Raw genomic sequence first — 24,920 nt, 5'->3', positions numbered from 1 at the left:
GGATCAGATTTTCACTTTAAGACAAACAGTTGAAAAACCTTGGGAATATAACAAGGATTAGTATTTAAGTTTTTTTCTTTTTTTTAATCCGGAAAAGGCAATCAAAAATGGCAATACCAAGCTCACAAAAGACATTCATAAACTTTTAAAACAATTAAAGTGTTTGGGAAAAAGTTGCATTTTACAATGGATTCCTGCTCATGTAGCCTTTAATTGCAATGAGGCAGTTGATAAATTAGCAAAAGAGGTCAAAGAACTCAACCAAGAAACTGACATGATAATGCTTGCTGATGCTAATGCACTAGCAAAATCTAAACTAATTCCACTAAAATCAGGGATAAACCACCAAATTCCCAAAATCAATGTTGACAGAAAGACCTCCACCACGATAGCAAGACTCTGAACAGGCCATTTGGAGGAATGAAAATCAATACGGATGACATGAGAACATATAGAAACTGCAATAACTGCCCTAATACTGAACAGACACCCACTCACATTTTTTACCTGTCCAGCAATTACAGCAGCCTTGCAAGCAATAGACTGAATAATCCTGAATAACAGATCTATACGAACAAAATCATCGACATAGCCAAAGCAGTTCAAGGAGCACATGAAAATTTCTAAGACTCTTCAAAGGACAAGACAACAACAAAGGCATATAACAAGGTGCCAAGAGGAAATATCTCCAAAATTCTATGGTTATATGTGTAAATGGAACATTATATCAAGCAATACCCTCTATTTAAGCTGTAAATCAGCAGTTAGAATTAAAGGAGGTACACGAAGGTGGTTTGTGTTAAACCAGATGTGCAACAAGGGTGCACATTATTTGCACTGTTATTATCTATATGGATCACATTCGGAAAGAAAGCAGTATTAAATCTGATATCAAAATTGGCAATGTTAATCTTAGCTCTTTGGTTTATCAGATAATGTTATACACCCTCTGTCCAAAATTTTTGATAAAAAACTTTAGAAGGCCCAAACTTTTGATAGAAAATAAAACACAGGCCAATTATAATTATTCAAATCATTTATTTCAATCAATATACACTCCTCAGCTTCGATAAACAATTTGGCACGGTCAATTAATTCGTTAAATGAGTTTTTTATATCGGTTTTTGGGATACTGTTGAGGGTCGTCGTTACTGCCGCTTGAACATTTTCAATGATGTCGTATCACTTTCCTTTCATCGGCAAATGAAGTTGGGGGGAAGAGAAAGAAGTCACAGGATGGTAAATCAAGTGAATACGGCGACTGATCCAACACACAAACTTGGTTTTTGCTTAAAAACTGTCTCACAATGTTCGAACTATGAGATGGTGCATTATTGTGCAAAAGTGACCAGCTGCCTGCATCACGATATTCATGACATACGTCGCGAATTCTCGCTATCAATCGCTTCAAAATTTCTTTGAGATAAAACTCACCATTGACCGTTTGGCCACATGGAACGAATTCTTTGTGGATAATGCCCTTGGAATAATAGAAACAAATCAGCATTGTCTTTACTTTTAACTTCTCCAAACGACTTTTTTTCGGATGCCCCTCTTCTGGTGGTCTCCACTCAGCACTCTGGCGCTTCGTTTTGGGCTCATACTCAAAACACCACGTTTCATCACCAGTAACAATCGTTTCAAGGAAGTTTGAGTCCTTACAAGCGGTTTTAGTGAGGTCCTTGCAGTGTTCAATTCGATACACTTTTTAATTGTTAGTCAACTTGTGGGGGAACAAATCGCAAATTCAATTTACAAAGGCCCAAACTCTTGGTAAAATGTTGTGCACAGTTGATTTTGGAATCCCCAGTTCATCTTCAATCAATCTTACGGACGATTTCGGATTTTCATTGATGAAATCATGCATTTTTTGGATGTTAATTTCACTCAGTCCAATTTTTGGACGGCCGGGCTTTTCATTGTCCTCAAGTGTCTCACAACCACTTTGAAATCACTTAAACCACTCGTAAACTTGAGTATGGGATAAGTATTCATCACCGTATACTTTAAGCATTTGATGCATTTCGGTAAAACTTTTACCAAGTTTAACACAAAAGTCAATTGCAGCTGTCTTTTTGAAACTCACTTTCCAACCGTTCATCAAAACACACTGTCACTCTTGGCACTATAACTCGGCTTCTAATGAAACAAACGTCATAAACAGTTAACACAACACTAATGAAGGTTGCCGCTTTCAACAACAAAAAGGTACAATAAGTGGCGCCACTAGTTCAAAAATTTAGGTTTCTTTTTGGACAGAGGGTGTAGTTCTGAATAAATCTAGCACAGGTCTGGAAGATTCCCTGATTAAATTGAATAACATTTGGTAAGAAAATTACCATGAAATTAGGCAAGTATATATATATGTATGTTCGCGAAGTTAGCCTAGTGGCTTTGTGCTTCACAACCATATGACTGGGGAAGGAGTGTCCCAGGTTCGATTCCCGTCGAAGAAGTGAGGAATTTGAGGATCTTCCTCAGCCATAGCCAAGTTAGCCTGTCTTTGGTATGGGGGAGTAGGGTTTTTTCCGCCAGTTTATCTGGCGTTTTTCATCCCGCAAGCAGGCAAACCGGCCCCGTGAACATATGCTACTAAAGTCATGTGGAATTATCGGGCTGGAAAGTATGAAAAGCTTAGGAGTTTGATTGGTTCAGTGCCATGGCATGTACAACTGCAAGGACTAGAAGTTGATAGTGCATGGCAGGTAGTTAAGAAGTGCTTGCATGAAGCAATGGCTGACTGTATACCTAGAGTCCGAATAATAAATCAAGTAGGGGTTAAATGGATGAATAACACCATTAAGCTTGAGCTGCAAAAAAAGAAACAACTATGGAGGGAATTTAAGGAGAAAGGTGACCGGCAGGCACATGAACGGTATAAAGCGCAGGCCAGAAGGGTGACGAGTGTGGTAAGAAAAGCAAAAAAGGATTACGAAAGAACATTGGCCATGCAGGCTAAAGAGAATCCTAAACAGTTTTTTAGATATGTAGCAAGTAAAAGGAAAAATGTACATGGCAGAATGATTTTAAAGAATGCCGATGGTAGGGAGGTAACTGAATCAGTTGAGATAGTTGAGTTACTGAGTGAGCACTTTGCAAGAATATATCATCCAGGTGGTGACATTGCAGAAACGAATAAACCAGTAGATTATACGGGAATTGTGGTGAATGAAGTGGAGGTGAGTAGTCTATTGCATAACCTCAATGTCAATACATCTGTGGGATTGGATGGTATACCAGCTCGTGTTGTACGAGAAGCAGCTAAAGAATTGTAAGTACCCTTGACCTTTTTGTTTAATTTGAGTCTCGGGTCTGGGTTAGTCCCAAGTGGGTGGAAAGAGGGGAAAATAGTTCCACTGCATAAAGGTGGTTCTAAGACTGCTGTTGTAAATTACCGACCGATTAGCATATCAAGAATCATTGTCAATCTCTTAGAGAAATTAGTCAAGAAAAGAATACAGGATTAGATAGATGAAAATGGGATAGTGTACGGGGGACAACATGGTTTTGTGAAGGGTAGATCATGCCTCAGTAACTTGCTCACGTTTTATAACGCAGTGGCGGCTGAACTGGATAGGGGTAATGGGTTTACAGTGATATTACTGGACCTTGCCAAGGCCTTTGAAAGGATACCACATGGAACCCTAATCAGTAAACTGGAGCAGATGGGGATAGATATAGGGTTGGTGAGATGGATAGGAGGGTGGTTGAAGGAGAGATACCAGAGAGTGGTTTATTCAGGAGTGGAGTCTAAAAGACGTCTTGTGACTAGTGGAGTGCCGCAGGGCTCTGTTCTTGGACCACTGCTTTTCAATTTGTTCATCAATGATATTGGAAAGGATTTGAGAGAAAGTGTTCACTTGTTTGCTGATGATGCCAAGTTGGGTAGAGCAATTGTGAGTGCACAGGATGTCAAAATTTTACAGGATGATATGGATAGTTTGGAGGACTGGGCTAGGAAAAATGGATGTCAATTTAATGTGGCCAAGTGTAAGGTTATGCACTTTGGGGTGAAAAGAATAGCAGCAGTATATCGCATTGGTGGAACCGTACTCCAGGAGATTGATGAGGCCAGGGATTTGGGAGTTGAAGTTTAGGGGACACATTGCAAAAGTGACTAAAACAGCTCACCAAATCACTTGGCTTCTAAAAAATACTTTAACATGCAGAGACAAACACGTTGTTGTTCCTCTGTATCGAGCCTTGATAAGACCCCATCTGGACTGCTGTGTCCAGTTATGGGCACCAGGGTTTCTTCGTGATGGGGAGGAAGTGGAGAGGGTCCAGAGACGAGTGACCAAGATGATAGCAGGTCTGTGGAATGAACCTTATGAGAATAGGTTAAGGATTTGTGGGTTGCAGAAATTGGACGATAGGCGAAGGAGGGGTGATATGATTGAGACATTCAAATTACTGAAGAGTTTTTATAAGATTGATCCAGAAGATATTTTTGAAAATATGACTGGTGGTGGGAGGACTAGGGGGGCCATGCATGGAAGCTGGGCAAGAGCGTGGTTGACAAGGGTGTTAGAGCTAGGTTTTTTACTTGGAGAGTGGTCAATGAGTGGAATAAGCTTCCAGAGTCTGTTGTGGGTGCTACGACCGTGAATGAGTTCAAGGCAAGGTATGATAGATACTGTGTGAATGTTGGGAATGGTACTAGCAAGAAGTCATATCTAAGTAACACGTGGACCCTGTATAGTGTTGTGTCCCAATTTATGATTATTATTCTATCTAGTGAAATTCTGCTTATCTATGTTCAACTATTATCTATGCATGAGATATCACCCCAAAATACAAATATTTAAGCTATTTCTCCCCTTAGTGTCCCTAATATTTATATTATACTGCACTTTTTGGGGCATTTAGTTTGAGATATTAAATACATAAACAAGGAGCAATTACTAAAATATGTCTGAATGTGAAACAATATTGCAGTCGTGACACTTTATCTCGTTTTTTAACACATTAATTTCCCGCGTGATTAGGTTCGCACGTTTTCAAGTGGTGCATTGGGCAACAATTTCAGACAATTGTATTATCAATGAACAAAGGTTTATTAAACTCATTAGCATGGTACAATTCAATTAATATATATAACTCAATTCAATACTAAGAAAACATTTACAAAATAACATTAGCTAATCACAAGTATTTGGCTATGATCCTATATGGCTATTACGATCATGCCGCCATAACAAATTCAACTCATACAATCATATGTATAATCCCAGATCTAACTAACACATTAGTTAACCCAATATTAGTCTGAATATGCTATATGCTGTAGCACCTGGACATATGTGATCAACTCACTCTATTTAACTATCTAAAACTATGTAAATTAAATTATCCTTTACTGTGTTAACACATAACTTTGACATTTAAAACTTTCCTATAAGTTACAACACAGATGCATAAATCTCAGGACAAAAAATAACTTATATAATATTGACATTAACAAGCATACTTTCATTATAATCAGTCATATACTAAAGTCCTAGTATAAATTTCCTTAGTCCCTTCAACAGTTCAGTAATAGAATAATGATTACATTTACAGACGATTTTCAGTTAACACGAGATTTTACAGTACTTTTTCTCTTGAGTTTTCTATATTAGCCTCTACCTTTTTTCTATTGAACTATCCTGGTATGATCTCTCTTATAATCTGTTACTCCTAAGTTGTTTTGGCATTAAACTGTGCATATGCGATCTTAACTTTTCGTTCTTGAATTAAGGACACACTTTGAATCATCCATACAATGGCTGTGAAACTCACCACGTGGACACTGACTTCTTTACAGATTTCCTTTTCACTGGACGATGAAACACATAGATAATACCTTCTTTCCTTTAGCTAAATGGCATTCCTCGTTTATTACCATAGGAAATCTTCTTCTTCTTCTTCTTCCTATCATGGAATATAGGCCATGTGGCCTGTTCCGGTCTCATGCCATCTTTTTCTTGGTCTTCCGATTCTTCTTTTTCCACTTATTTTGTATCTGTATAATATTTTTGGTAGTCTGCTGTTGTCCATTCGATTTAAATGTTCTAGCCATTTTTGTTTATACTGTCTTATGTAGTAATTAATTGGTTTGATTTTTAGGGATTGTAAGATTTCTTCATTTGTTTAGTGGTCCCACTTGGTATATCCCGCTGTTTTTCTGAGGAACTTCATTTCTGCTGTTTGAATTCGTTTTTCATCTTTCCTTTTCATGGTCCATGTTTCGCTTCTGTATAGTAGAGTTGGTTTTGACAAGATATTATATAGTCTGATTCTAGTGTGTTTTTGTACCAGGGATGGCTTAAATATACTATTTATTATGCCATTTACTTTGACAAAGTTTGATATTTTAGTGTCTATGTCTTTTTCTTCTTCATATGATAGATCACATCCCAAGTATCTGAAAGTGTTTACTTGTTCTAGTATTTTATTATCTATCACTATTTTACTTCTTATTGGGTTTTCTCCTTTGAATGCCATTATTTTTGTTTTTTCTTTGGATATTGTCATATTATATTGCTTTGAGATATCATTTAATGATTTTAATGATCTCTGTAAGTCATCTTCTGATGTAGCTAATACTATTTGATCATCTGCAAATAGTAGTGTATCTATCTTCATTTGCAGGGTCATTTGTATACCAAATGGGTTATGCTGTTTCCAGATTGTTAATATTTCATTTATATATATATTGAAAAGCAGAGGTGAGAGGGTACATCCTTGTCGTACTCCTCTTGATATATCTTTCCATTCTGAGGTGTGTTCTAATTTAACTGCTATTTTATTTCCTGTATATATTTCTTGAATAGATTGTAAAAGTTGGTTTGGTATGTTTAAATCGGTTAATATTTTAAACAATTTTTGTCGACTAATTTTGTCAAACGCTTTTTCATAATCAATAAACGCCACATGTGTTTCTTTTTGAAATTCTCTTCCCTTTTCTATTAATAATTTTAAAGTAAAAATTGGATCTATGCAGGATCGGCCTTTTTGGAAGCCATTTTGTTCTTCTAGTAATTTGTTTTCTACAATGCTGCCTAGTTTCTCTTTTAATATTCCTGCATATATTTTATATCCTGTATTCAGCAGGCTAATTCCCCTATAGTTATTGCAATTGTGTTTATTTCCTTTTTTATAGATTGGTATGACCAGTGCTTTTTTCCAAGAGTTAGGGGTTTTTCCGGACATCCAAACCATATTAAAAAATTTCAAAAGTCTTTCATTAAATTTTTCACCTGCATTTTTGTATAGTTCTATATTTATATTGTCTTCTCCTGGCGTTTTCCTATTTTTCATCTTCTTTATTATATTTTTTAGTTCTAACATTGTGATATTTTCTATTAGGTCATTCTTTGTCTTATAAAATTTTAATTCATTGTTCTCATCTGTCCAGAGATTTTGGAAATAGGTCACCCATTTTTCTAAATCTATTGTTTGTATTTTTATCTTTTCTTTTCTTTATTCATGTATTTTATTACTTTATAGGTTTTGGGTTGTGGCTTAAATAAATCCTTTTCTAGTTCTGTTACGAAATTGTTCCATCTTTCTCTATGTTTTTTCCTTACTTCTCGTTTTGCAATTGCACTATTTCTTTTATACTCTATTTCTGCTTCTATTGTTTTGGAATTTAGCCATTTCTGGTAACTATCCTTTTTTGTTTTTATTATATTTTGTATTTCTTTGTTCCAGTCTCGTAGTCCTCTTTTTCTAATCCATTTGTGCTTTATTCCTAAGGTTTCTGTTGCTGCTTTTGTGAGAATTTGTTTCAAATTTTCCCATTCATCTTCTATGTCACTTGATTCATGTGTGGTTTCTGTTTTTAAGTTTGTGCATTTTTGATATTATTGTCTAACTTGAGGATCCTGTAATGAAGAAATTTTGTAGCTTGGCTGGTATGAATTTTCAATTTTATGTGTTTTTATCCACTTTGGTTTAAATCGAATTTTTGCTGATACCATATAATGATCAGAGTTTAATTCAAAGTCTCGATATGCTCTTACATCTAAAATTAACTCTGCTAATTTAAAATTTGTGATCATGTAGTCAATTACTGATTTGTATCCTCTGGCTGACCAAGTATATTTATGTATTTCCTTGTGTTTAAACATTGAATTCATTATTCTCATATTATTATAAATGACAAAATCGCGCAATCTGCGACCATTTTGATTACATGTACCTTCGCCAAATTTACCTATGTTTGTTTTGTATTTTTTGTTTCCTATTCTGGCATTTAAATCTCCTGCTAGCAGTAAATAGTCAGTTTTGTTTGTTTTATCTATGGCATTCTGTAATTCTTTATAAAATATATTACTGTCTTCTTCTTTTCCCTCTTCTGGTGCATATGCACCAATTATTGTTATGTGGCCTCTTAATGTCTTGAGTCTAATTTCTATTAGTCTTTCATTCAAATAGTTGTAATATACAATATTGTTCTTTAGGGATTTATGTACCATAATCATTATACCTGCTTTTGCTCTTTCTTCTTTTTTTACCCCACTGTAGATTTGTATATAGTTGTTTGTTTCTTTTGTACCTTTTTGTTTTTTCTTTGTTTCTGTTACTATACATATCTTTATGTTAGCTTGGTTTAGTTGTTTATCAAGTTCTTCTTCTTTGTGTGCAATGCTTCTCACATTCCATGTTGCAATCTTCATTATGTGTTCCTTTTTCCAATTTCGTTTACCGTTTCCTGGGTCGTGGTCTTTTCCCTGACAGTCTGTCCGGCTTTTCTTTGCATGAAACTTGAAAGTATTTTGAATTTCCCCAGGGCAGGTTACTAACCTATCGCTGGGTAAGTCCAGTGGTAGGGCTGCTACCTAACGCCTCTGGACAGGCAGATCTAACAGCATTTACTCTGTTAGGGTGTTAAGGTTATACCGCCCATACCATAGGAAATACGGAATCAAAATCCCGCTCACTTTTGTTTCCTTGTTGTGACGACGGAGATTAACTCCAATCCCGCCACTCAGGAAAACCACGTGAAACCTATACGAAGGAGCTCGTGAAGAAATTATCCAGGAAAAAAAACTCTTTATTTGGGGGGGGGGGGTTTCTAACCCTTTTATACCTTGACCCCTACCAGCACCTTCTTTAATTTCTTTTCTCCGCCCCTTACTGGATTCGACTTCAACGACCAATTAGGGTGGCGTTTTTCTGCCAAACATCCTGAGGTCGGCGAGTATGCGACTGACACGTGACGATGTCTCAATCCGGGAATTGACCCTGAGCGATTGTCTATTTTTTTTCTTTTGCTAGCCTCTAAATTAATCCCCCTTCCAAATTTTTAAGAATTTACTTAATATTTTAATCTCTAGCCTCTCACATACAATTTCTTATGACTAATCCTTTCTGTCTTACTTAGCTAATTTTTTTTTATCACAACACTAATATATTCCTTCTTTTATTAGTTAGTTCAACAAACACTTTTTTTTTGTTATATATTTTACTTGGATGGAAGAATATTTTTCTTTCTTTTAAATAATTCATCTATTAGCTTTTATACAGGGGTTTTATTTTATTTTCTCTTCATGTTACACCATGATAACTGAAAATTCCACAGAGTGAAGGTATCAGGGTGTAACAATAGGAAGCGGGAATAATGCGTAGTGAAAGAAGGCATATTATATATATATGTGGCTTTTCTGCTAAAAGACTGATTTGTGAACCCTATCATACATTTGTACCGTGGGTGGATTACAGATTTTTTAATTACTTTTTTATATATTTCTCATATTTTTTACCTGGTATGGAAACCATGTTCTCGAGACTAAACATGAAACTTTTTCAAGTCACTTCAGTATGTTAGATCTTGAATAAGGACCTTTTCATCAAAAGGATCATTCATTCAAGATTTAACAAGAATACAATAATAACCAAGAAAGACTTGTACTGTTAGTAAAGAATCAAATTGTTAATAAAGAACATAACTGAATTATCTTAAAATGAAGTACAAAAAAAGAGGAATTTGTCTGTCTAGGCAGAAATATTGTTGTTTGAAAACACTAGTAAAAAAAAATACTTTATGCAAAATGTATGTCAATGCAAACAATAGTCCAAAGGTTGCATGTGAGTTACCCACGATAAGCGTAATACCAAAGCAAAGGCATTTGTGGAAAGTGAATTGAACTCGCGTTCCCAAAAAAAGAGCCCTCTTGAGGAGAAGAGTTGTGACTAAACAACTTAAGGACCAATAGTAAGGTGCCATGAGAAAACTTCTGCAGTGAAAAGAGGGTGCAACAAGAGATAATAAATGCGGGTTCGTGCTGGTTTCGACCCTTTTTTCTGTCTCTGTTTTCATTCGCACCCACAATGCTAACCAGCGGAAGGGAATTCTAAGGCATCGGAAGGCAAGTTTCTCTCCATTGCTGACTGGCGAATATTGGGCGAAGCTGTACACGAGATGACGGCGTCCACTGACTCGGGCCATCGGTAGAAGTGCTACTGGAATGAGACAACAGAAAGTTCCTCCAGGGAGACAGCAGTCTGGCAATAGTGACCAGCGAGACGAGAGTTTGCCCAGCAGAGTGCAGATAATGGTTGTACGTGACAAGCAAAGTAACCTCCACGTGGACGCAACCCACTGAAGCAGTAAAGTATCTAACGGTAAAAGATTGGACAAAGGGGACATGATAACCTCATGCGGTGGTGGTAATGTACAGAATTTCCTTATTTATTAACAATTAGTATTAGAGGAAAAGAGTGAATCAATTTCTAGTTGGAAGAAAAATGGACAATTGCCTAGAGAACTTTTTTGAATGACTTATATGCATTGTAACTTAGCTCCACTGGACTGGTAATCGGAGGACTTAAATTCTTGTGTGAGACCTAATTAATGTGGTGGGGTCTGTGTTAGCATTTGGAGTTAAAATTGTAAACTTATATTTTCCCATGCTGAGTGTCTTTTAATTGACCAGAGAATATGAGATTTATGTTCATTAACTAGAGTGTTCATTTATGATTGTCAGTTGATTTAGTATAGGTATTGTGATAAGCTTTTGACATGTTTAAACCTAGTTAAAATTCATTAGATCTTTAATAAACATGTTTTACTATGTAAGCCTGAGTTTTGCTTGAGCATAAGACTAATTTAACTCATAAAAGTTTGAACCTATGCATAAGGGGGAAGGAAAAGAATAATTAGAAAGGATAAGGCCATGACTGCAAACAGATATCTCTACAGATGCTATATATATATTTAACGAATTCAGGGCTGTTAGAACTCTGGAAAAGTTTCTCTGAGCAAGAATTTTTCTGTCCTAGGACTCTGACTGGTGCAGCTGGAACAAACGAATTTGTTATAGTTAGAAAAAGGAGACGGCCCCAGAGAGATAGACTGGAGATCTCATTCTTAGTTGGCACAAGAGGGGATAATAGATTTAAAGAAAAACTATGACATAACAAGGCCTTCAATAAGCAGGGCAGTGCTCTCACACCAGATAATGACATTCATCTTCCACCTAAAGACAATCACAACCATCCATGCCTACAGCTGGATGTGAACATGCAGCCTATTGGGTTGGAGGATGGGTACACTAACCAGGCTAGCTTAACCATTGCTCCAATAATAAATACTAAGGCATGCAATTAGGTTCATAAATGCAAACAAATAAATTAAAAAAGAAAAAATTACTTACGTAGCAAAACTTATATCCTATTCATGAAATTTATGCTCAGTATATATAATACTGTAAAAAATGAACATAAGTAAATCATGATTACATGAGATTTTTTACAAAATGATCATTGATATGTAAGGATCAAGAAGTCATTTTGCCTGTTTACAAGGGCTTGATATGACTGCTACTGGACAGATTTGGCCTTCTGGGTTTTGACGGAAAGAAGCTATGGAGAGCGTGCAAGGATGATATTGGAATTATAAGGAAAGATTGTATGTGGAATGCAGACACTTGCAAGCAGAAGAAGGATGGTTTATATGATATGGACCTATATCATATAACCCATCATATAATGTCTGAAATGGATAATGGTTGATGAAAATTTTTGTTATATACGGAAGGCAATTAGAGGACAAGGAGCATCTGTGGAAGTTGAGTTTGTATGTCATTAAGAAAGGTGAAGTACTAGATTATTTTTCAAAAGGTAGTGAAAGGGTGGAACAGCTTGTCTGTTGAAGTGGTTAGCATATCTAGCACGAATGAGTTTAATAAAGGTATAACAGTTATGACAGCTGGTGTGGGTGATATGTGTTCCCTCCACTCAATTAGTCTGATTTCCTAGAGGTCTCCCATAATAAGAATAGTAGTAAGAAATTATACATGTACATACACAGATTATAGAAATAACTGACCTGAAGATATGATGGATAACTATCTTCTAGAGGATTTTTCTTTTTTACTCTTCTCCTTCGTTTTGGCTTATCCTGTCCAGTTTCACTAATTTCTAATAAGCCACTAAGAGGAACATCACCAAAAAATGAAGCCTCTAAGCCAACCTCTAAAGACAAAAAATGAACTTCAAAATATATATAAAGCTTCTGGGAGAGGGGTGGGGGAAAGATAGAAAACAACAAAATTCAAATATATAATGAATGACAACTATGTTCTATTTATTTATCTTATCCAACACATAGTGGGCAATATGTTAACTTCTATGAACATTACTGAAAATGTCCAATATAATGAAAATGTTCATTAAATTGGAATTATAATCTAAAAGAACCTTAAAAGTACATAATATAATGCTTACTAAATCAATATTACCCAGTTCTGATCATGAATACGAACAGGACTGCAATCCATCCAGATTTTATAGCTCATTCCATTGCTACATGGCTTTGAAATTATCCTGATATTTTTAAAGCAATTATACTATACAACTAGCATGGAAAATTTTAAGAAATAATCAGTTATTATTTACAGAATCAACAGTTATCTACTTTCACTACCATATTTGCTGACATTCAAACTACAACTGTCATACCTCCACATACATATTGTATATATAGAATCACTGTACAACTTTAAATCTGAAGAACACCAGGCATTTTTTCCCTTCTTTTTCATGTACTGAAATTTAGAAAATACCTGGAAATATTCACCCTTTGCATTTGGTAGTCTAATGGATTATTTGCATTAGACTACCAAATTGCAAGGTTTAAAGATCTTGCTTAAACAATAAGAACACAAAACAATTGAACCAAATTATTAGCTACTACATATAAAAGTGATTGGCCAACCAATAAATTTATTAGGGCAGTATTAATGTGTGGCTGGGCTGGAAAGCACATTATATTTGACAAGAAATTATATTCACCTCTTTTAAGCATGGTGTAAGCTAACAAAAGTTTGCACATTGAGTATATTCATGACTAAGCAACTTGTACAGAAAAAGTACTGATCACATTAAGTTTCCCTTTGTCTCCTATAATGCATACAACATGCTTTTTTTTTTGCAGAGCACATATAATGACAAACACTGTGGGTACTGATGAGAGTTTTGATCTTCATTGAGATCTCACCAGTGGAAGACACAGCTGGAAATATTGAGAGTTACTGTACAGTAGAATCTCTCTTAACCATCAACAACAGGACTTTGCCAATTTCAGATACAAGATTTTGCCAGATAATTGAATGTGTATTTTGAGAATTTACCTGTTCATGTTTTGTGATGCCATCTGTAGAAATTGCAGTATGCGAAGTTCGTGGTCATGTTTTTTTGATCTGCCAGCCATAATTAAATAAATAACAAATCATGCAGATTTTTTAAAATTTAAAACACATACACATAATTTTATATTTCACAAAATCAAATTTAAACAGCATTTAAAAATTACAGTACGTATTATCACATGAAAGTTGTTGTGGATTTCTTAGTGTGAAGACATAACATAATTTTGAATGTCTGTCTGCTTACAAGATTGTCGCCGGAGCTTTAAAAATTCACTGTGTATACAATGAAGTTTCATAACATCATGAGCACATAGATAAACACTGCTCAGCAAATTTTATGAAAGTCTGCAATCCTTCGTCAGCTTCCTTCCACGTAACTTTGGTCTGTGTGCAGTCATCCTCATCTTCATCTTTCTCCTTTCCCAGTATATTTTCGATTATTTTGTCGTTGTCATGAGAGTGAGAAAGAAATTGTCTACATCTACCCAAGCCTGCACCGCCTCTTCACTAACACTAACCTTCTCCGAATGTGTTACTAAATCCAAGATGTCAGACACGGGACGTGTTTTAAAACCATGAAAATCTTATTCACTCGATTCGTCACCTTCAAACATGATCATTGGCCACAATTAACACCAACATTGATGAAAAAGTAATGTTCTTTACATTCTTCCAAGCAAGAGAAAAGTAAATATGGTGTCTTTCAATGTGAACTGTTTCTGAAAATCTTGGATGCTACCTTCAACGTTCACATATCAACTCATAAAAAGGGAACGGTAGTTCGTCTTTATATTCTCGATGACTCCTTGGTCCATTAGTTGGATAAGGCTTGTTATGCTGGGCGGCAGAAACACGACACAAATGTTTTCCACATTTAATCTTTCAGCTGGGGGATGGGCGCGGCCATTATCCAACAAAAGAATCACTCTTCTGTCTGGTGGTAAACCCTTTTCCCTTAAATGCTCCTTCACACTGGGCACAAATACACTATGAAAATGTCACAATCCATCCATGCGTTCTTTTGCGCCTGGATAATGGATAGGCAGATTTTTCACATTTTTAAAGCACTGTGGATTGCGGTACTTGCTTACCACTGACAATTTTACTTTGTGCATACTGCCACAGTTACGCAGTTCTGCTTAAAGCCCTTCAGCAAGGCTTCTGTAGCACAAGTCAAAGTCAATTTTGTGGGAATATGCTTCCATAACAATCCAGTCTCATTGGCATTATATATTTGTTCTGCAGTAATATTATTTTCGTCCACAATTTTCTGAAACTGTTCAATAAACTTGTTCATGGACACATCATCAGCACTCCTCTGTTCATCAGATGCATCTAACTTATGGATTTCATGCTATTCTTTGAATCAGTTAAGCCATCCAAGGGAAAATCCACACTAGCCTTGCATCTTCATTTTCCTGTGCAATTCCTTTGCTTTTTCTTGAAGCATCGTTCCAGAAATGCAAGCTCCCTCTGATCTTTTCAGGGCAAACCATTTGTATAACATGTGATCTAATTCTTCAAGCTGGGATTCTTGAACAGTTTTCCGATTTTCTGCATCTTTTGTAGATTCTGTTTGCATCATGAATCTCTGGAGTTGACCACCTTGAATTTGAACAAAGTTGAACTTCCAACTTTATATCATCATTATCAAATTCCTGACATGTACCCTCAAGGGGTGTAATGGATATGATAGTGCTACATGAAAAAATTACATCATTACTAACTTCCTATCAACAATTTTCCTCCAAATCAGTCTGTTACTTGTCAAGACTCCAACATTATCAGATCTTATAATTCTATTGTGTAAGGCACTTAGTACTGTATCAATCCACCTATATCTTGGTCTTCCTCTGGGTCGTTTTCCTGCCAACCTGGCAGAGAACACTTGTTTTGCTAATCTTTTCTCTCCCATTCTATTTAAGTGACCAAACCACCTGAGATTAGCTCTGCTAACGCATTCCTGGATGCTGACAATGTCAAGTTCTTTCCGAATATCCTCGTTTATAATATGATATTGCCATTGATGCATCTGTTCACGCCTCTAATCTTTCTCATGACTCTCATATCTGCGGTCTCTAGTCTTTGGTCAAGTGTTTTACTTCTGATCCAGCTCTCAGATCCATAAGTTAAAACTGGTTTGAACACTGTCTTGTATACAGCTAATTTAGTGTTCCGACTAATTTCTCTCTTATTCCATATGAATTTATTCAATTGATTTCCCACCATACCAGCTTTGCTGATTCTATTGTCTATTTCTATATTTAATTTACCATCTTCAGTAAAAATCGTGCCTAAATAGCTGAAATGTTTTACTTGTTCCACAGGTTCTCCATTCACAACACAGTTGACATTTTCAATGATTCTGCCTATTTTCATTGTCTTTGTCTTTTTATTGCTGACCTTCATACCATATCTATTGCAACAGTTATTCAATTTAGTCAGAGAATCTTGCAGACTTGTAGCGGATTTATTTAGAAGTATAACATCGTCCACATAAAGCAAAGAGCTGACATTAACATCTCCAATTCTGATATCATGTTTAATACCACTTCCCTTCATAATGTGATCCATATAGATAATGAATAAGAGAGGGGATAATGTATATCCTTTTCTCACACCGGATTTAACATCAAACCATCTTCCTGTACTTCCTTCAATTCTAATTGCTGACTTATAACTCAAATAAAGACTAAGTATTGCTTGATATAATGTCCCATTGACACCATATAACTGCACCGTATTGAATAGCTTCTCTCTTGGCACCTTGTCATATGCCTTTTCCAAATCGACAAAACTTAAATACAGATCTTTGTTATTTTCCCATGCTTTCTCGACTATTTGTCGTAAAGTGAAGATCTGATCCTGACAGCCTCTATTTGGCCTGAATCCAGCTTGTTCTTCACCAAGCTTTTCTTCCACAATTCTTCTCAACCGTTTCTCAAGTATACTTGCATAGATCTTGCCAGGAACACTCAGTAGGGAAATACCTCTGTAATTCTCACATTCAGTTTTATTTCCCTTTTTATATATGGGTACTATGAGAGCTCTACTCCAATCATCGGGAATTCGTCCCTCTGTCCAGGCTTTCTGAACTATGCAGTGCAGCCACTGTAAGACTCTTATACCACCATACTTCAGCATTTCTGGTCAAATATCATCTACTCCTGCTGCCTTTCCACATTTCAAACTTTTGATGGCTTTTTCTACTTCAAGTATGGATATGTATTCCTGACTGCATGCCTGGTCAGTGTTTTTACCACTCTGCTGTCATCACTGCTTCTTTCATTCAGCAGTTTTTCAAAGTAATTACTCCATACTTCAAGGATATCTTTTTCTCCTGTTTTCATGTCACCTTCATCATCTCTAACTCCTTTTACAGCACTCTTTCCTCCATTCCTAAGCTTCTTCAACCTCTGGAATAGTTTGCCACCTTCCTGATATCTATTTTCTATGTTCTTATCAAATTCTTCCCATGACTTTTGTTTAGCTTTCCTACATTTGTCTCTGTATTCTTTAAGAGCACAAGCTGACTTATTTGACAGGAACTTTTGATATGCTTTCTTCTTTTCCATCGCTGCCTCTTTAACTTCCTGTGTCCACCAGGGAGTTCTAATTTTTTTATCCTTGCAGAGAAGCTCACCACATGCCTCTCTGACAGAATCAATCAATGTTTTCTTCAGAGTTTGCCACTGAATCTCCAAGGTTTGATTCCTATTCTCAAACTCTTTCATTTTTTTTTCAATAATCTTTCTGTAATTTTAGTCTACAGTTCACATCTGAGAGCTGCCCAACTTTTATTCGCTTTAAAACTTTAATACATGTTATTCTTTTCAATATGAAATTCAATTTTATCCTGCTCAAGACTAAATAGTGATCACTTCCAATTTTCAAATCCTCTGTACACTCTGCTGTCCTGCACCAGTGGAAAAACATCACTATCAACAATAACATAGTCAATGAGACTTTTCTTATTCCTAGCCTCTTTTCTCCACGTGAATTTGTGCACATTTTTATGTTGGAACATGGTTAGTAATAACCAGTCCATGTCCTGAGCAGAAATCCAACAGATATTTGCCATTATTATTAGCTTTGATCTTTTCTCCAAATTTTTCCAAAATATTTTTGTATGTCTCACAATCATTTCCTACTCTGCTATTTAGATCCCCAACAAGGACCAACTTTTCCTTTTTCATTGTGTCAGTTGCTTTTTCTAAAGCGTCAAAAAATTCCTCCACTTCTACCTTAGTAGAACCTTCTGTGGGACCATAGGCACAAATAAGTCTCATTGTCCAGTTCCCCATTCTCATATTTGGCCACATTACTCTACTTGAGACTGACTGCCATTCAAGAAGATTAGCCTCGTATTTTGTGTTGAATACTATGGCTTCTCCTTCTTTTCCTTGATTGTCAATGCCTGAATATAACATTTTGTATTTATTGCTCAGAAAGATCTCACCAGTTTTTGTCTTTTTTGTTTCAGTCACACCTTTTATGTCGATCTGGTACTTATCTAATTCCTCAGCTAGTTCCATTTCTTTGCCATTCAGGCTTTTTATGTTGATAGTACCGATCTTTAATTCTGGTGATGTTGAGTTGGGGTGTGTTTTCAGATTTGTTCCACTCGCTGACTTTTCACTGTTTGCTCTGGTTCCAACCGGCATGGAATTCTGTCATGTTGTACCATCATTTTTTATTTTGGTTTAACCAATAAGAATACAATTTGGTCAGCTAAATCCCAAATTGCCAGCCCATCCTCGTTCGTTCAGTATCCAAGTAGATACCCAACAGGGTGCACCATGAGAAGGTGAGGATTGGACATTAGGTCAGAAGCACTGGTCGGTTCTCCGCATTCCTTTAAAGGCTATGTGGAGGTCTCCTCTCAGTAATACAGCTTTGACCCTTAAGCACTCCCCCAACTTTATATTCCTCCATTAATTTCATTTTGCTGACACCTCTCTCTCTCTCTCCATTTTCTCCAGCAATTTGAGTTTAACTTGGAAGTGAGAACATTTCTCTTACATTTCGCAGGAGCAGCCATAGCGACATCATGTGAGCTAGGAGCGTACATATACGAATGCAGTTTGTTGGCGAGGTCTGGCTGTGCAATATACAAAACAACCCATGTGATCTCTCTTAGAAAATGAGACACTGGGAGTATTGTGTGAAGCATACATTCAGGAGTCTCGTACCCCATGCAACTTGGCTGTATATATGACAGTGTTGCTAGAATACAAGTCTATTGCATATTTTTCTTATCTCATAGGCTTAAATTTCAGGTTTAAATTTAGACTTTCGAAAGTGCATTGTTTTCATACTGCAAGTTAATTTGGTGCTGGCTACGAGAGATTTTACTGTATATAACCATATTTTTGATATATACTAGATTGAAATAATTGTTCAATGAAATGTCTACAGTGAAGTTGCAGGATAAGTAGGCTGCTACAGTCAGAGATCTGCCATAATGAATTTAGATTTTGCACAGCACTAATATGGCTTGGCAGTAGCACCAATGCATCAAATTCACAATGGGAGAATGAAATATGGGGAGCACTTAGTATTTATAGAGTGTGGTTCTTGTGACACTGTCAGAGATTCCACAGAGAATTTGTGGTTAGGATGTGATAAACATTTATGGGCAAACCTTAACCACAAATTCTAGATATAAAATTCATAGAAATAAGGAAAGAATTATAAACCGATAGGCTGATAAACATCTGGCCCTCCCATTATTCTCCATTTGGAGCATCGACAATATCCAGGGCTGGCAATGCATCACATTGGGGCGCTTTCAAGGGAGAATGATGCAAGTAGAAAAAATAAAAACATCTTTTAATGTTAGCATTTATTAATTGGGGATATTCACTAAATATATTGTAATAAATACTCTAACTTTTAATAACATTTAGCAAAAACTGCAAGTTGTTTTTCTCTAAATGTGGCAGAGCTAGTGGAAGAATGGGACGAGCTGGGTACTTGGGGGTGTCGTGTTACAGGGGAACCCTTTACACGTCCAACTTTCTTTTTTACATTCAGTGCACATTTGCCGGTTAGGATGCGAGGCACGCATGTATCCAGCTTAACCTCTATTATGAAGTGACATCTGGGTATTTTTTTGTGGAACAGACCTCGCATGTTGTTTGTAAATCATCGAACTGCTGATTGCTAAATACAAAGTGAATGTGTAGTTAATTCACACTGAGGTAAGTAGATTCAAAATTTAACCTAAGCCTTTACAAATCAACAAAAAATGTACGCATTTCTTTAAGTATTTATTTTCATTCACATTTATTTTTTATCTCTTACTGAATTTTTTGTTCAATAGATTTCAGAACAAATTTGAACATAATAGAGATGAAAATAAAAATCATTCCGAGCTGCAAATAAAAAAAGAAAAGCGGCAAACAGAAAGGGAAGCTCACTAAATTTCGCATAAAGTCTGAGGGTTTATCCACATACTGCTTACAAATTAAAATATTTAAATTTAGATATTAAAAATTTGAGGAGATAAGGATATGATAACATGCAAGGAAAACACAGCAGTGTTCAAAGACACATATAGAATATTAACCCTCGACCACACTCTTTTTCCCATGCACAGCACACACATTAAATCTGGTGATTGCTGATGCTGCTCAAGTTAATGGAAACAATGAGTTTTATTTTTAGCACTATACAAGAAATTTATAATTTCTTTAGTGCTTTGACTAAACAATGGGATGTATTGAAAAATTAAACCAAAATTGCACTTAAAAACAAATACTAGATAGAAAATGAGGATTGATGCTCTTCACTAGCTTTGATATAATATTGGAGAAGTTTTAGATTATTTTGTGGAAATTTATAATAATATTCAAATTCACAATAGTAGTACAAAATACAAAATATGAAACAAAACCATTAGCTTTGAAAATTAAAGATTATGGATTTTTGTGTTCATAATCTGGTATGAATTTTGTGCAGGATCAACATAGTGAGTAATATGCTTCAGAATCCAAACACAAATTTAAATTAATCTGTAAATGCATTAAATACCTGTTAAGTGACTTTACTAAAGAACTTAGATCAGGTGCAAATTGTATGTTATATTTGAATCAGGGGTGCTTAAATGTCAAAGTTGTATAACTGAGAGGAGACCTACACATAGCCTTTAAATGAATGCGGAGAACTGAGCAGGGCTTCTAACCTAATGTCCAATGCTCATCTTCTTGTGGTGCACCCTGTATATACAAAATGATGGCACAACATTACAAAATTTCATGCCGACTAAGGCGTCGCCCTGTTTTCGCCAGGGAACTAGCGCGAACAGCGAAAAGTCAGCTACTGGAACAAATCTGAAAGCACACCCCAACTCAATATCACAAGAGTTAAAGATCGGTACTATCAACATAAGAAGCCTGAATGGCAAAGAAATGGGGATAGCTGAGGAATTAGATAAGTACCAGATCAACATAATAGGGGTGACTTAAACAAAAAACACAAAAACTGGTGAGATCTTTCTGAGCAATAAATACAAAATGTTATATTGAGGCAATGACAATCAAGGAAAAGAAGGAATAGCCATAGTATTGAATACAAAATATGAGGCTAATCTGGAATGGTACGCAGCAGATTCTCAAGTAGAGTGATGTGTCCAATCCCCATTCTGAATTGGACAAGCCTCATTGTCCAATTCAGAACGGGGAATTGGACAATGAGGCTTGTTTGTGTCAGTAGAACCTTCTTCCCACAGAAGGTTCTACTGAGGTAGAAGTAGAGGAATTTTTAGATGCTTTAGAGAAAGCAACTGACACAATGAAAAAGGAAAAGTTGGTCCTTGTTGGGGATCTAAATAGCAGAGTAGGAAATGATTGTCAGACATACAAAAATATTTTGGGAAAATTTGGAGAAAAGAGCAAAGCTAATAATAATGGCAAATAATTGTTGGATTTCTGCTCAGGACATGGACTGGTTATTACTAACACCATGTTCCAACATAAAAATGTGCACAAATTCACATGGAGAGAAGAGGCTAGGAATAAGAAAAGTCTCATTGACTATGTTATTGTTGATAGTGATGTTTTTCCACTGGTGCAGGACACCAGAGTGTACAGAGGATTTGAAATTGGAAGTGAATACTATTAAGTCTTGAGCAGGATAAAACTGAATTTCATATTGAAAAGAATAACATGTAAGAAAGTTTTAAAGCAAATAAAAGTTGAGCAGCTCTCAGATATGAACTGTAGACAAAAATACACAAAGACTATTGAAGAAAAAATGAAAGAGTTTGAGAACAGGAACCAAACCTTGGAGATTCAGTGGCAAGCCTTGAAGAAAACCGTGAGTGACTCAGCCAGAGAGGCATGTGGTGAGGTTGTGTGCAAGGATAGAAAAATCAGAACTCCATGGTGGACACAGGATGTTAAAGAGGCAGTGAAGGAAAAGAAGAAAGCATATCAAAAGTTCCTGGCAAATAAGTCAGCTTGTGCTCTTAGAGAATACAGAGACAAATGTAAGAAAGCTAAACACTGTGTAAAAGTTCTCCCATCACTAAACAAAAGTGATGGGAGAACTTTGGCAAGAACATAGAAAATAAACATCAAGAATGTGGTAAGATATTCTGGAGGTTGTTGAAGAAGCATAGAAATGGAGGAAAGAGTGCTGTAAAAGGAGTTAGAGATGATAAAGGTGACATGAAAACGGGAGAAAAAGATATCCTTGAAGTGTGGAGTAATTACTTTGAAAAATTGCTAAATGAAACAAGCAGTGATAGCACAGTGGTAAAAAAACACTCAACAGGCATACAATCAGGAGAAGTAGAAAAAGCCATCAAAAGCTTGAAATGTGGAAAGGAAGCAGGAGTAGATGATATTCGACAAGAAATGCTGAAGTATGGTGGTATAAAAGTCTTACAGTGGCTGCACTGCATAGTTCAGAAGGCCTCGAAAGAGGGACGAATTCCTGATGACTGGAGCAGAGCTCTAATAGTAACCATATATAAAAAAGAGAAATAAAACTGAATGTGAGAATTACAGAGGTATTTCCTTAATGAGTGTTCCTGGCAAGATTTATGCCATTATACTTGAGAAACAGTTGAGAAGAAATTTGGAAGAAAAGCTTGGTGAAGAACAAGCTGGAATCAAGCCAAATAGAGGGTGTCAGGATCAGATCTTCACTTTATGACAAATAGTTGAGAAAGCATAGGAATATAACAGAGATCTGTAGTTAAGATTTGTCAATCTGGAAAATGCATATGACAAGGTGAAAAGAGAGAAGCTATTCAATACGCTACAGTTATATGATGTCAATGGGGCATTATATCAAGCAATACTTAGTCTCTATTTGAGTTGCAAGTCAGCAATTAGAATTGAAGGAAGTACAGGAAGATGGTTTAATGTTAAATCTGGCATGAGACAGGGATGTGCATTATCCCCTCTGTTATTCATTATCTATATGGATCACACTATGAAGGAAAGTGGTATTAGACATATCAAAATTGGAGATGTTAATGTCGACTCTTTGCTTTATGCAGACGATGTTATACTTCTAAATAAATCCACTACAAGTCTGCAAGATTCCCTGACTAAATTGAATAACTGTTGTAATAGATATGGCATGAAAGTCAGCAATAAAAAGTCAAAGACAATGAAAATAGATAGAATTATTAAAAATGTCAACTGTGTTGTGAACGGACAACCTGTGGATCAAGTAAAACATTTCAGCTACTTACGTACGAATTTTAGTGAAGATGGTAAATTAAATATGGAAATAGACAACAGAATCAACAAAGCTGGTGTTGTAGGAAGTCAGTTGAATAAATTCATATGGAATAAGAGAGAAATTAGTAGGACCACTAAATTAGCTGTATACAAGACAGTGTTCAAACCAGTTTTAACTTATGGATCTGAGAGCTGTGTCAGAAGTAAAACACTTCACCGAAGACTAGATACTGCAAGATATGAGAGTCCTGAGAAAGATTAGGGGCATGAACAGATGGCAAATGGCAATATCATATTAAGAATGAGGATATTAGGAAAGAACTAGATATTGTCAGCATCCAGGAATGCGTTAGAAGAGCTAATCTCAGGTGGTATGGTCACTAAAACAGAATGGATGAGGAAAGATTTGCAAAACAAGTGTTCTCTAACAGGTTGGCAGGAAAATGACCTAGAGGAAGACCAAGATATAGGTGGATTGATACGGTACAAAGTGTCTTAGATGACAGAAATATAAGATCTGATAATGTTGGAGTCTTGACAAGTAACAGACTGATTTGGAGGAAAATTGTAGATAGGAAGTTAGTAATGATGTAAATTTTTCATGTATTACTATCATATCCTGTACACCCCTTGAAGATGCATGTCAGGAATTTGATGATGATGATACTTGAATCAACAAAAGTGTTAGCATTAGATTTAAAAATTTCTCCTGAGTTCAAAAGCAGTACATTAAATAGATGTAAGAAGAGATTGGTCTATTATAAATGTTCGGATGAAGCGCCAATTGATCTGCAATATAACTTTAAAATTCCATTCCCCCACCCCACCCCAACTCTGGACACTATCAATTCTTTGGCTGAAAAGTTTGATCTCTTGACAAGTCACTTTAATATATTATAGTTTTTATCCAGTTTCTGAGAAGGGCGAGGACACTTGAAGAAAACACTATGATGATTTACAAGTTGTAGTGAGTGATGGTGAAGAATAGAATATTTATAATGAAATCATATAATGAAATTCTATAGGATATCATACAGAACAGTGATAGCTTTAGATCCACTGAAAATATTGCAATATACGCAGGTGGTCTGAAAAGTTCTCGGCCTAACAATGAAAAACGAATTTAGAATTTCAAAACTATTTTTATTTTTCAACATAATCTCCCTTAAGACTTTATTCCAGCGATATTCCAGCACTATTATACCATCCCTGTAGTGGTTCTCAGTAAAATCTGCAAAATACTCCTCTACAGTTGCAATCACCTCTTGATTTGAAGAAAAATCGCTGAAATTTGCAACTTTTCATGCAAAATATATCCTACATGTTCTTTTGAAATGCCTAGTAATTAGAGAGTCATTAGAGAAGGCTGACACATAAGAGTAAAAACCTGCTTCCCTCTGTAGTGATTAAAAACCTGTAGATCTAAAGAACAGTATAAGAATATCAAATCTGCAGGTGGCAGATGACCATCACCTTGTGAAACGTTTGTGTGTGGAGGGGGTGGGTTTATATGATGCTATGTTTGATCCCCAAAGAGGAATTTCTGACTCCTGTACCCTACAACCTTCTAATGTGCACCGTGAGT

General features: G+C 36.0%; 1 protein-coding gene across 1 annotated transcript in view; it reads right to left on the bottom strand.

The window, feature by feature from the left end:
• Window positions 1–24,920, bottom strand: part of LOC150093819 (histone-lysine N-methyltransferase 2C-like) — a 1,065,326-nt gene that overhangs the window by 610,577 nt on the left and 429,829 nt on the right. Inside the window, exon 28 of the mRNA XM_090412524.1 lies at window positions 12,317–12,462. Coding sequence (XP_090268650.1) covers window positions 12,317–12,462 — 146 coding nt within the window. The remainder of the gene's footprint in view (window positions 1–12,316; window positions 12,463–24,920) is intronic.

This window comes from Typopeltis vanoorti, chromosome 23 (assembly GCF_054136105.1).
Source record: "Typopeltis vanoorti isolate ZY-2024b chromosome 23, IOZ_Tvanoo_1.0, whole genome shotgun sequence".
In the NCBI taxonomy this organism is placed as follows: Eukaryota; Metazoa; Arthropoda; class Arachnida; order Uropygi; family Thelyphonidae; genus Typopeltis; species Typopeltis vanoorti.
The sequence above is the reverse complement of the archived record's forward strand: the minus strand, read 5'-3'. Positions and strand labels throughout refer to the sequence as shown.